The 14,258-nt window shown below is 35.6% G+C and overlaps 1 protein-coding gene across 3 annotated transcripts in view; it reads left to right on the forward strand.

Moving 5' to 3' along the window:
* IDE (insulin degrading enzyme) overlaps positions 1-14,258 on the forward strand; it is a 52,952-nt gene that overhangs the window by 35,183 nt on the left and 3,511 nt on the right. For all 3 annotated transcript variants that reach the window (XM_058810325.1, XM_058810321.1, XM_058810324.1), the window contains exons 17-24: positions 464-584; positions 2,113-2,204; positions 4,502-4,613; positions 5,653-5,820; positions 8,509-8,781; positions 10,686-10,747; positions 12,109-12,181; positions 13,867-13,934. In XM_058810325.1, coding sequence (XP_058666308.1) covers positions 464-584; positions 2,113-2,204; positions 4,502-4,613; positions 5,653-5,820; positions 8,509-8,781; positions 10,686-10,747; positions 12,109-12,181; positions 13,867-13,934 — 969 coding nt within the window. The remainder of the gene's footprint in view (positions 1-463; positions 585-2,112; positions 2,205-4,501; positions 4,614-5,652; positions 5,821-8,508; positions 8,782-10,685; positions 10,748-12,108; positions 12,182-13,866; positions 13,935-14,258) is intronic.

The raw sequence follows: 14,258 nt of genomic DNA on the forward strand, positions 1-14,258 counted from the left end.
CTTTATCCATGCAAAACATGCAGAGAATTTTCCAGATGCTCCAGATTTTGTTTAAACAAGTCAGCCAAAGTAGGTGACAGGGAGAAAAATACATTTTCTATTAGCAGTATTCTCCTACCCCTGGTCAGTCATCATAGAAGGTGAATTTCCTGGGTAGAACAACTACCCAGGAAATTTGATCTAAACTCCTGTTTACTGCAATAATTTAATTTCTAGGCATTAATTTTATGGACAAGTTTGATTTCATACACATTTCAACCATCTTAATGGTTTCTGCCTAATCCAAAGGCTCAGAAGACTGCATTATTACTAAGGTGATATAACACAATTTTTTAGAGTTCTAACAAGCAAGGGAATGTTCTCAATACCTGAACTGTACATTTTTGATGTTGAGAGTACAGTGTTAATATGTTTAGAAGTCTATTTCTGAATTTCTAACTTGCACCTGATTTTTTTGGTTTAGTACATGAGATCACTTAACAACTTCAGGGCTGAACAACCTCACCAGCATGCAATGTATTATCTCCGACTCCTGATGACTGAAGTTGCTTGGACCAAAGATGAATTAAAAGAAGCCCTAGATGGTAATGTTCTGCCACTTTATTGTTTTTTTCCTTATGTTACCTAACTATTGAGGGTACCTGTTTTGAACTCTGCTCACTTTTGAAGGGAAGCCCCTGCAGTGCCAGGCCTGAGCTGATGCTGGCTGTGCTGCTCTTGCCCTCCAGTTTCAAGAGAGTAAGAGTAGTTCATGGAAAAGGTCTCAAATGGCAAAACTTGCAGATACAAGTTCAGGCAAAACTTTACTAACTTTGGGGGTACATGAACCTGGATGTGGTGAATCCAGTACTTAATCAACATTGGTGAAATAATTTGTCTCTAGTTGACATCTTACAGGCACACTGGAGTGTATCTGCGTTGTACTTCCCAGTGTGCAAACTATTTTGTTTTTTCCATGGTTGGGGAATCCTAGCTTATGTTTCTGTAGATAATAAAGACCTGTAGCTAATAAAGAAAAAATATGCAGTTTCTGTAGATGATGGCAACAATAATAAAACTATATATAAATAATAAAACATTGTGGATCTTAACACAAAGTAGGTGCCCCAGTATATTTGAAGGAAGAAGAAATTTTTAATTATGAGATTTAAGTGATTTTTCAAGTCCAGATGGAATGGGGTTCTGAGCAATGAGCCTAGTGGATGGTGTCCCTGCCCATGGCAGGGGTGTCAGAACTAGATGATCTTTAAGGTCCCTTTCAACCCACACCATTCTGGGGTAACTCTGTGTTTGTAGAACTGAAGAACTTTTCCCTACCTGTATTTTACTGTGTTGTATTAAAAGGCTGTTCCTGGGACAGTTTGCAAAATGTCTTGTAATATCTTCTTGGAATACACCAACATTCTTTACAAGAAGAATACCTGACTTTAGTATTTGTGGGGTTTGATTCAGAACACCCATCCATGAATACCCCATCCAACCATCATTCCTCTTACTCCATTGATTCTATAGGTTAAACTGTATTTTGCACTATGTATGAAAACTGCTTTGCAAGGCCAGGCTGGATAGAATGTGTGTGTATGTGTTGTGCATGTGTCCTCTAGGATATATTGCCAAAATATTTTTCTTGTGTACCCTTTGTTCCAAAGTTAATAGCAAAACACTATATTTGAGTTGAGGTTCTTTTTCTTAGTCTGAATGGTAAATGCAGAGAGTCTTTCTTGAGCATTATAAACTACATGCTGCTTGTTTAGTAAATAACTAAGGCTTTTCCTTGGAGCACCACCTGAATGATTGCAAGTGTGTTCTCTGGAGAATGAGTGTTTGTTCAGCATGATTGGAAAGGCAGCTTTTTTTAACTTTTTTTTTTTCCCCCTGAATCTGGGTCAAGACAGCATGTGAATTCTAAGTGAAATAAACTATATGGTGAGTGCTGCTATTTAGACCTGGAAGCATTCCAGTGCTGCATTTTTAAGGAGAGATTTCACTTCTTCCTAATGACAGAATTCTCCTCCTCTGAGAATGCACTGTATCTAATGATGATTTAGGCCTAGGTCCTTCATAATTTAAAAATGCATTTGAGTGATTTAACTGTCTAAATATGTATTGTAGATGTCACCCTTCCCCGTCTCAAGGCCTTCATAGCACAGCTGTTGTCACGGTTACACATTGAAGCTCTTCTCCATGGCAATATAACAAAACAGGTTGGTTTGATACTTTCTTAATAAAACATTTTTTATTTAAAAGCAGCATAAAAATGAGGCACTGGTTTAATCTTTGCAGCTCTTGAAGCAGTTATGCCAAATGTGATTTCATAATTTACTTTGTACTTTTTTATCTTTATAGGAGTATGAGAGTATAATTTTTTCCACTTTAGCTTTAGTAGGCTAAGTGCTGCCTCTATATTGCTCTTGGAAATTTAATAAAAGCAACTTAGGATTTGAAAGTCTATTTTATTTGAAAGTCTATGTTGCATGTTACTGTGATCAAGCTGCAGAAGGAGTGATGTGCTGCAAATCTTGCTTTTTTCTACTGAAAACCTTCAGAATAACTAGCAAAGATTTAAGAATCCAGTATCCTTCCAGTTAAGTAGTTTGCACATAGCTAAACAGGAATGGTGGATCATGAAAAAGCCAAGTGTCAGCTCTCAGGGGAGTGAAACTCAGAAAACATTTGTTTTGTCTTCCTTTAAAATAGTAACACTTTGTATTTGCATATGAATTCATAAGAAATACTTTAATATATGTACCAATACAAATTCTAATACTATTTTTATGTTTTTGTGTTCTTTTTTCATAAGGCTTGTTTAGAGTATTTTGTGTTAGAACAGCTCTGGGATAGTTTACTAGCAAGGGCTGTTACAGACAATGCTTATGACTGCTGAGTGTATGGAGGAGAAAGTTAATTTGTAAAGTGGGAAAAAATAAGATAGGAAGGAGCTAATAGCTTGGAGAGACAAACTTTTCTTTGTCAAGAATGTCTCTAAAGTATTTGTTAAAAAAATTTATAGAGTTCTTGCAGAGAATTCTTGCAGAGAAATTTAAAAATAGTCTCTTTTTCCTTCCTTATCCCTTACATGTTTGTATACAAAAGTCAGTTGCTTTTGGAAATAGAACTGAGTGCCCAGAATTTTTTAGATTTCCATGATGATGCAGTTATGTCAGAGAAGTGCATTCTTTACTTGACATAATGGGTGGCTATTGAAAGTCCTACTGCTAAAGAACTGGGAAAGATATCCTGGTGTACCCATAGCTGTGTAATGTTTAGAAATTATCTGCAGACCTCCCTCAATAGAAAGTAGAAAAAGTTGTCTGTCCTTCAGTACCCATGATGGGATAATCACTGATAAAACTCAGCAATTTTAACCTGGACCTAAGAAATTTTTCCAACTAAAATAAATCAAAATTTACATTGTCATGTGACACCTTTCAATCATGAAAAAAATTTTCAGTAAATCTGGACTTGAAAAATTAGATTTATATAGCTGCTTGAAATTCCTAATTTTTTTTAAATTCATTCTGATGCTTGGGCTTTTTTGACAATTTCTTTTATATATTTGCTGTAAGTGGATGCAAAGTAAACTAATCCTGTTCAGAACATCTGTCTGAGCAGTCTTATTGTCAGTATTTTAATATGATGACTTGACTGAAAGAATAAATAGTCTTTTTCTCTAACTTTTTAAACTGTTATTTTTAGACCTCTATCTTTTTGTCTTTGATACTGCATGGGGGTTTTGGAGGTGTTGGTAGGGTGTATGTTTATTAAGTTTTCAAACCTTTTGCATGTTTTTTATAAAATCACTTGTGTTGTGAGTTTATGGCAATGCAGAATGCGACATTTTAGCTTTCAGCCAAAACTACTTGAGCAGGTTCCTGTAATTTCCTGTGTGCAGGCTACAAGAACACATAACCCTTAAGAGATGGAGCTATTGAGGTTAAATCCTTGAATGAAAGTAATGACTTTGGATTTTTTTCACTCCTTATAGATATTTTTCTAATTCTTACTGTAATCCATCAAATAAAAGAAAGTATTTGTGCAATGAGTCTTAACACCACCAACACATCAATGAAATGCATCCTTTACCTTAACCATTTGTTTTCTTAAAACTTTCATCTACTGAAATGCTATTTGCTCTCAGACATTCATTTGAGAGATATCTCCTTTTCACTGTGAAAGATGAGCACATCAAGTAGTGGAGGGAAAGTGAAAAAAACCCATTGATCTTTAATTTCAGAAGCACTGGGGAGAATTGGGAGTAGTTAAATGTGTAGACAATTTAAACATGAAGAAGACACAAAAAAACTCTTGCCCTCCATATTCACTCTTCCTCTCATCTACTTAACTTCTACTGTATTTGTATTGAATTACAATATCCCTGCTTTATATTTCTGATTTTTTTCTTTTCTCTCACAGCACCATCAGTAATTGGAAAGTCTTATGCTGCTGTTAAATACAGAATAACTAATGATCATTAAAAACCCTTTTATGTTTTCTTTTCCAGGCTGCATTAGGAATTATGCAGATGGTTGAGGACACTCTCATTGAGCATGCTCATACAAAGCCACTCCTTCCCAGTCAACTAGTGAGGTACAGAGAAGTGCAGCTTCCTGACAGTAAGTTAAATGATTGATTTATGATATTTAAGGCACATTAAATTGAGATTCTCCTTGCTCACATTTTAAAATGCATATTACTGTGTTGCTAGGAGTGTGTTTTGAAGTCGAACTTCCTTCAAGTATTCTAAACTTAAAATTCAGAAATATAGTTAGGGTGTGGCTTTACTGATAAATTTATGTACTAATACATGACCTTTCTAGCACACTTGACAATTACTTGGATTTCATTTTTAATTTGTGTATGTAAATTGGACTCCTTGGGATGACGTGGATGATCTTTTGGTGGCTGCCAACCCACAGCCCTTCTATGATCATACAATTCTGCACTTCAATTCCAAGTCACTTGTTATAATTTATGGAAATAAGAGCCCCGTCCGAGTCTCTGCTACACAGAGTATATACATTTGAGTAAACACCATTCTTTGAGCATTTCTGATTGTCAATTGACCATTAAGAATTGCATGTAATGACTCTTTGCAAAAACAAAAAGCTCTTACACAAATAACTTTTTTTTCCTTACACAAAGTCTTTTGGTCTTGTATGTTTTTACTTCCATAGTGAAAAAAGTGTTTTTTATAAAAAGGAGGTTCAAGGTATTGCTGAGAGTGGTGACATATGTAGCTGTACAGATAAGATTAATTACCCCTAGCTGATTATCTGTGGGAACTATCATATACAAAAGAAGTTGTTGGTATTAAATGCTGAATTATTTTTAATGTTCATAATAATTTCTGTCAGATTATCTTTAGAAACTGTTTACACAGTAGAGCCTATGCAGAATTTCACTGCAGTTCCAAAAATACTTGCTTGAAGAGAAGCAGCCAGTTTCAATTTACTTGCTAATATTTCCAAGCCGTAACATTTTGATGGTAAAATGATGCATTCTTTTCTTGTCTTATGAAAAGTATGCTTTTAGTGGAAATTCTGCTTTAACAGTCCTAAACCACTTATTATAAGTCCATTCTACAAACCTTAGCCCATTATGTTTTTAATTGTCAACTTGCATGAACTTCCGTGTTTTAACTTTGTCTTTTAGGAGGTTGGTTTGTATATCAGCAGAGAAATGAAGTTCATAACAACTGTGGCATTGAAATCTATTACCAGACAGACATGCAGAGCACTTCTGAGAATATGTTTTTGGAGCTCTTCTGCCAGATTATCTCAGAGCCGTGCTTCAACACGCTGCGCACCCAGGAGCAGTTGGGTGAGTTCTCAGCAGCTGTGTGTGCACACCAGTGCCACAGGGACCTGGGGAGGTGCTCTCTCCCTGCTTACTGAATGCCATTTCAAGGGCACTTGCTAAATGCAAATCGTCTTAACTGCTGATGACTCAAAGAAATTCTGTGCACAGAGTCTAAAATAAGAACAAGCAGGCATGATTTTTAAGATGTCTGAAATATCTGAAATCAGCTCCAACTCAAAAAAGTGTGATCACTGTGCAGAAAACTTCATGTTAGAATTTGCCAAAAGGAGATTGGATCAGTCCCCTAAATTTCTTGATCTTCTTAAAGAATCAATAGTGGTTTGATGTTTCCTCCTTGTGACTCTACTTGTAGGTGCACTTCAAGATTCGTAGAATCACAGAATCATTTAGGTTGGGAAAGACATCTAAGATCACTGAGTCCAACTGTTAAATTGTAAGGCCTAAATTAGAAATACTGCTGTGTGGGTAATGGTAATCTACTGTATTGGTGAAGACCTAAATACATTTCAGGCTTTTTAAGACTATAGCTGTTCACCAATAAGTACAAATAATTGTTACCTGAACCAGTAAGACTGAGAACTGGCAAGGTTATTCCAAACAGAGTAAGAAGGAGAGACAGAGACTTTGCATGGCAGCTCACATGATTGTAATACTCATGAGGAGGAGTACAGGTTTTCCAAAGGTGAGAAGCAGACAAATATTTCAGTGTGATGACTGCCAGGGATGTCAGGCAAGATTAGGCTTTTTGTGAGCAACTGGCAGAACCAGCCATACAATACTCATCACAGCAGTTTCAACTACCTGTGTATGCCTGCTGAAAATAGGATAGACCCAGGTTATTTAACAGGATTTTGAAATGTTCTGGTGGCTGGTTTTGTATAGAAGTTGAAAGTAACAGCTGAAGTTGGGGGGGAACTGAGGAAGAACCAGTTTAGTCCAGCACTTCATAATTGCCAAATAACAGAGCTCACAACACTTAGGAGGGGCAACAGAGATATCATCAAAATCCAGTAAATGTCATGGAATTGTTAGTAAGATTTCTGAGAAAGCTTTGGGAAAAAGAAGTTAAAGAGTTAGAAGTTTGCTAAACAGTAGAAGTAGTAACGAGAATTCTTCCAATAAATGGTTAAGCAGTATGAGAAAGTGGGGGAGGAAAGTTGGCAATGATGGAAAAAAATCAAAGTGTTCAAATCATTAAAATAAAAATGTTCAAATCATCAGAAAATTCAGGATGGCTTACTCAGTTTTCACTTAATAAATACTGGGGATCAAAGTTCATGTCTTACTTTTGAACAGGAAAATAACAGATTAGTCAGATTAAATTAGAAATTTTTAAAAAGTTCAAGGTGTGATGAGTTCTGCATTCTATTCCAAAGAATGAAATTAGGAAATCCTGGAATTAGAAGTCTTATAATGGAAAATGTGTGGATGATAAGGTATTGGAAAGGTAGACACAGCTAAATGCTACATGTTTCTTTTTAAAAAAGGGAAGAGAAAAAGCAGGGAAATTATAAATCAGTCAGTTTAATTCAAATTCCAGGAAAACATGGAATAAATTTTCAAGCTAGCTCTAAATTCATAGAAGGTAACTGAGAGACTGTTACTGAAGTACCTAGGTGGAAGAACTACACATTTGGGTACAGGAGTTTGGAAGGTCATGACTGGAGAATAGAGAATAGTTCATTTGGAAAATGGTGTTCTACAGACCTCTGCTCTGATCCAGTCTTCCATGCTGTATTCATCAAAATTCTGGATGATAGAAGAGTGAGGGTATTCACTGAATTTTCAGATAATTTGGGAGAGGCTGCAAGTGTGTGGGAAGGTAGAGTTAGAATTTAAAATTAGTTTGACATTTTGGAAACATGACTTGAATGAAGACAAGATGCAATTTGTTAGGAACAGTTTGGCAGGAACAACCAATGGCACAGATACAAGCCAGGAAGCAACTGGCTAGGTAGCAATTTTGTAGAAAACTCTGCAGGGTACAGTGGATCAGAAGTAGGACATAAATCAGCAGTGTCATGCTGCTGTGTAAAATGCTGGGATATATAAATGGACACATTCAAGATGCACTCACAGTAATACTCCTAAATTGTTCAGATAAAAACTTAGAAATACTGTCACCAGCTTTGACATGAGCATCAGGAAACCATAAGAAAACTATAAAACAGCCTTTAAAAGACTGTTATGTGATAGACTTGCTATTAAAAAAGTAGAGGAAGACTGAAGAGAGGATTAGTTGTTCAGATTAGAAAATCATGCAACAAAAAGGAAGGGAAAAATACTTTCTCTAACTCGTAAAATGGGAAGTAGTGATCTTACATTACAGCAAAGAGAATTCAGATTGGATGTTATGAAAAAATAGTAAGTTTCTAATATTGAGTCTAATGAAGCACTAGAGTACAGCTTCATTTCTGGTAACCCAATCCTGATGACAGAATTTCTTTTGTTTTGTCTTAGTGTGCCTCATCTCCTCCTTGCCCCTCCCCTAAATTGATATTGACCTCAGTGAAATAAAGATGTTCTAAAAAAATACAGTGTCACATTTTGAAAACCTACATTATTTTATTTATAATACAGAATTAAGTTAGCATAAAATTGCCTTCTTGCCAAGCATGCTGCATTTGGCAAATTCAATGCTGTGACAAAGGATTTCTTTTCATTTTTGGCTGTTCTTGTTTTGCCAAGGTTACATTGTGTTCAGTGGCCCACGTCGGGCAAATGGCATCCAAGGACTGCGATTTATTATCCAATCTGAAAAGCCACCACACTATTTAGAGAGCAGAGTTGAAGCATTCTTAAAGACTATGGAGAAATGCATAGAAGACATGACAGAAGAGGCCTTCCAAAAACACATCCAAGCTTTAGCAATCCGTCGTCTAGACAAACCAAAGAAGCTGTCTGCAGAATGTGCTAAATACTGGGGAGAAATCATTTCCCAGCAGTACAACTTTGACAGAGGTAAGACAAATGGTAATTCCTTTAAAAGTGAATGCTCTAGTTTGGCTGCATTTGTGAGTGTTGAGTGTCATATTCATTTGGGAACAACTGAAACTTTTACACAGCCTGTACATAATTTACTGTCTGTTTCCCTGTGATGCAGTCAGAAACACACTGGCATGCCTGACAGCACACACATTTACATGAACCCTATTTCTCTTTGCATCGTGCAGTTGTTTTGAGGGAGTGCTGACAGAGGCAACAGCAAGTATCTTAACTAACATGCAGTCTGTCTCAGCTTAGAGTGGATTTGAAGAAACACTAATTTTTTTGGGTTTTTTTTTCATCTGTGGTGCTTTGAAGGTTATAGGTTTGTAGGAGACCAAATGAGATCCAGCTTCTAGTATGATTACTGGAAATGGACTGACATTTATTTACTGTGTGGTCCTACACAATATTTAAGTTGTATTTGTTTAAATACTTTAAAAATGTATTTTAAATTTTAAAAAATTGATATACATTGCTAATACAGTTAGACACATTAGTAATACAGTTTCTGACATTAAAAAAAATCATTTTATGCACAGATCAGTTTTTCCTGACAGCTTCATGTCTCGACTCTTATTCACAGCTCTAATTTTCTGTCTTCATGCATAATATGCTTCCTCCATAAAACTCATTCTGTATTCTGTGGCTTCTCTTCTGCATTATGTGTACCATATTGGCTTTCCATGATAGCAAATACAGTCTTTTTGCTTCGTGATGACTCACTGAGCTGATTAATAATGAAGAGTTTTGACTTGTCATCTAGCTTGGTGTAGAGAGAATAAGAGCTACTGAAAAGTTTCATGTCTGAGCATAAGAAGTGGAATTGAAACTTATCACTTCCAGTATTTTTTTTGTGTCTGATTAAATAGTGTGGGGTTTTTCAGCCTTAAGTGTTTCTGATTATACCATAATTGGATCAATAGTATCTCTTTGGAATTTCTGCTAAGTGTAGCCATATTTTTGATACCTAAATTCTTCTTATTATTTCCCTTGACTTTTGTATCTTTAATTCCCCTCTGCCCACTAGTAATTTTATGTCATTAATTATTTTAATATGACTAGAATTGTCAAAATCAGAAATTCATTTCCCAGCCTTAAGCAGTGAAAGGATGTTTTTGTTTGTACATTTTTAATATTACTACTTTTACTGTTTTCTCCCAAATCTTACCTAGTTTTCCAAACTGTATTGTTGATTTTTTTTTATTTCCTCCATATAGAACTTCATATTGCTTGGAGCCTGCATTACAGGCTTGTTCACACTCTGTTCTCTTGCATGTGTTTCTTCCTTGATCTTCTTGCTAATCCTAAGAAAAGCAAGCACGCCTACAGGAGACCTTCCTGCTTAAGCAGCACTGATATTAGGTGATTAGTCCATGACAGTTTAATTAATATGAAGGAATGTAGTAACTGAAACATATTGTCCCCAATATCTTAAAGGTGGGACTGCTTCTTAAGGGATAGGTAGGCACCATTCCTTAACATGTCTGTAAAAGCATGTCCTACCATCCTGTTTCCTAACTCTGACAAAAAGCCATCTATGACCTGTATTAGAAATGTGTAGCTGATTTGAAGATCATATGCAAGAGCAGGCATATCTATTTTAGCTACTGAATAGCCCAGAGTGCAATCAGTATTCTTCAAACTTGCATATTTTAGTAAGTCAAATCAAGTAGACTCATTGAAGTACAATTTTCTGCCAAGGTTCTACTGACACTTTGAGTGAAGTAAGTATTAACTTGAAAGATAACAATGAGAAGCTTTTCATTTGCAGTCAATTGCAGCATCTGAATTTGAAAGAAGTATACTTTGTATAAGCAGTGTGCTAATAACCAGCTGTGATCTGCAGACTTACTCTAATTTGTGCTGTTGTTGTGCAGATAACATTGAAGTGGCTTATCTGAAGACCCTGACCAAGGATGACATTATACAGTTCTACAAGGTAAGTTAGTCATGCAGCTAAAATGTTACTGAGAATGAGATGGAGTACAACTGAATCTTATTTGGGCATGCTCTGAAGGGATATACTGACACCTGTTTTAGGGAGGTGGTAAAATGGATGCTGGTGTCTTTTATTTCCTGAATATTACTTAGTTTAATAGCAACTGTAAAAATTGCACAGAATGATAGGATTTTGTTGTGGTTTTTTCCTTGCTGGCTCTTATTCTTGTTTCATTTATCTTTCCTTTGTGGATATAAAATGTGCTGCTCTGTGACCAAGCCTGGCCAAAATTGCACATTTGTTCTTTTATATTTTTCTTCAATCAGTGATTCAGCTTATTTTATGGGAATGAATTGTGAATAAAACAGATGTTTTTGAAGCTTTGTTCACTGTAAAATCAGTAGGGGTTTTTGTTGCTCTAATGGTTAGGCAGAGCAAAGGAACAGCATAATGATGCAGTAAATGTACATTTTAACTCAGATGGATAATGTAAGTGATTCAAATGTGTCCCTGTCCTGTCCGTGTCACCCCCCAACAGTATAAAAAAACTTGGGCATCATTCTGTCTGGTTTTTAATGTGTAATAGATGATGGTATTTCACTATATTGCAAAGTGCTCATGGAGTTTTATTACTTATGGAGTACTGGTAGCTCAGGGAGTTCTCTGGAAAGTAAGATCAACTTAATGTCTTCAGAATTCATTCTTGGATAGAAAAATTTCTGCCTGTGAAGAATCATGGGCATGTGTGTGTCTGTCTTCTTTTTTCCTCTCTTGGGCAGAGGGGGTTGTTTACTTTTATTTTTTTTTTAATAGTACTATAGCATACATGAAGTTGTGCAGCAAATGCAAAGTTAGTAAATGGAATTTCAGTACCTGGTGTTTAATAAATGAGAATTTTTGAAAGAGTATGCATATTCTGGGTTTGTAGGAATCTATACTATTTTGCTTACATCAGTGCTCAATATGTGATTATCCAGCATTCCAGAGCAGAAATAACAGGCTAGATTGGATAGTCCAGCTGAATTTAATGAGTGTTCAGGGTGATGTGCTTCCAGGAGGCTGCCAAGGGATTGAAAGTTCTGCAGAGATTTTAGGTTGCATTCCTGATACTATGATAGTTAATGGCTGTATTTCTGTTACTTACAGTTTTTCCAGGCAGTACATGAATTGCTTAACTTGTTTGTAAAATAATTCAGGAGTACTGTATGGATGACTTTTAATAATAGGTGAAGGCACATCCCAAAATTCATCCCCCATTTTAAGGTTTAAATTAAAATTTAAACTCTTTCATTCTTTTTGTTATTTTATAATGTCTAAGGAATACTTCCTAAACCTGAAGGACTTGATATTTTTTACTGTAGGTGCTGTTGGCAATAGATGCTCCCAGAAGACACAAGGTATCAGTACATGTCCTTGCAAGGGAAATGGATTCCTGTAAGTATTGTGCTGAATATAATATTTAATCAATTCCTGTTCCAGCAAGTGATAGTTACAGATAGCCATGTTATATCATACAAATGCACTGTAAGAAAAACTCAGCTTTGGAGATAATGCACCTTTCAGAGGAATAAGGTGGGTTTTATCCTAGGTGTACTTCACATGGGTGCTTCAGATTTTTTGTTGATTTTTTAGACAAGTTTTTTGGCTTATCAATATTCTGAAGTATATTGATAATAAAACAATATATCCTAAAATACTACTTCTGCTTTCAACAAGATATTTTCAAACAAACATTAAACTTTGTAATAGCCTACAGGGGAGCAATACCTCCAACCAGCCCAAAATTAGAATGTGCACTTACCAATCCAGTGTGGGCATTTTTTTGCCAAACTAGCAATGAATGCCCATGATAGTATTTGAACACCCTCAAAGGGGGAAACAAACAAAAACCAAAACCTCTGGGAATAGAAAACATTTTATTAAAACTTCAGAAGGTCAACTTTTATTTGAGTTTTATTTTGAAGTAATATAGATCAGTTGTGCAATCTAAACTGTATTGTTCCATTTTAGAATTCAAGAAGGAAAAGGCAAGAAGTGTTTCTGGTTAATAGAAATAAACTGAGAGGAAAAACTTCTAAGGTTTTGCTTGCAAATCTTTCACCATTTTATACTGGACTTAAATTCCAACAAACATTTATTTGCAAAGTCAAAAATATTAAAAGCTGGTGTGTGGTACAGAGAGAAGCTCATACTGCATGCATGTCATAAAAACTCTCTTCTGCCTCAGGACCGATTTTTATGGTAGTGTAAAAATTGTGGCTTTGCAGCTGAGTAAGGAAGACTTGCTTCAAAGCACCTTTCCAGTTCTCATGACTGGAAATTGCTACATACAAATAGTTCTAGAACTTTTCCTATCTAGAGAAGACTGCTTAAAGTGTAGTAATTGTATTGCCAGATTGGGTATTACTTGCTTGGAATGCTATCTTCCCAAGACAAGGCTAAGCTTGCAAGACAACCTGACAAGTGATTGCTTACAGAAATTATAACAAGTCCTAAACCAGCTCCCCAGTCCTAAATCTTTTAATCTGGTATTTGGCCTCTCTTATGCTATGGAAAAAAAATATTGGAATTACAAAAATAAGTTTGGGGGTAATTGGAGTTGGACATGCATGGGTATAGGCAGGGAATACTTGGGATTGCTGTCCAGATTTTTGGTGCCTGGAGAAACCTCTACACTTCTGTAGGCACATCCTTATCAAATGATGTGCTGTTCTTGCACTGCTCTTGTATGTACCACTGGCATTTGCTACTGTGCTCATCATTTGTACTGAGAAGCAGTTTTAAGTATTGGTTGATCAACAGATGAGCAGTTTTTATTTCTAAATTTTCTTTATGTATAAGTAAAAGGAATAAAAGCCCCTGCCTCAGCTCATGTTTTCAGATAAAATAATGGATTAATATCAGTATTTCTAGAGACAGACTTGTAATATAAAAGCAAAATGTTTATGAAACCTTATTTAGTGATACTTCAAATTTAAATATTTAAAAATTTTTATTTTAAATATTTAAATAAAGATGCTTTATTTAGATACCTGTCTTATAAGAGAAAGAGTTAATCAGTTTTGTAAAAGATAGTCATTAAATTATGGTCCCAAATTAATTTTTCTGATGTTAAATAGGTCCTGTTGTAGGAGAATTTCCATGCCAAAATGATGTGAACCTGGCACCAGCACCACCACTACCACAGGTAAAAAGAAACAACACACAAAAAAAAATCCTAGCCTGCATTTTAATCTAGAGGTTTTGTATCATTAAGTACAAGTTTATAGGGAGAAACAGACCTCTGGAAATTGCTGCTGTCATGGGGCTGACGTTTTAGCTCTTTTCTACCTGCATTTTTGTCCTCCCTAACAACAGGGATTTTGCTGTTTTCTCTTTTTATCAATTTGTCCTTTTTCCTTGATTCTTTTCAGTCCTCTGAAACAAGAGCTAACCAGTGTAGTAAACTCCACTGGTTATCTGCACTGTGGATAAAATACAGATGACTGTCTGAAAATACTGATTGTATGTG

This window comes from Ammospiza caudacuta, chromosome 9 (assembly GCF_027887145.1).
Source record: "Ammospiza caudacuta isolate bAmmCau1 chromosome 9, bAmmCau1.pri, whole genome shotgun sequence".
In the NCBI taxonomy this organism is placed as follows: Eukaryota; Metazoa; Chordata; class Aves; order Passeriformes; family Passerellidae; genus Ammospiza; species Ammospiza caudacuta.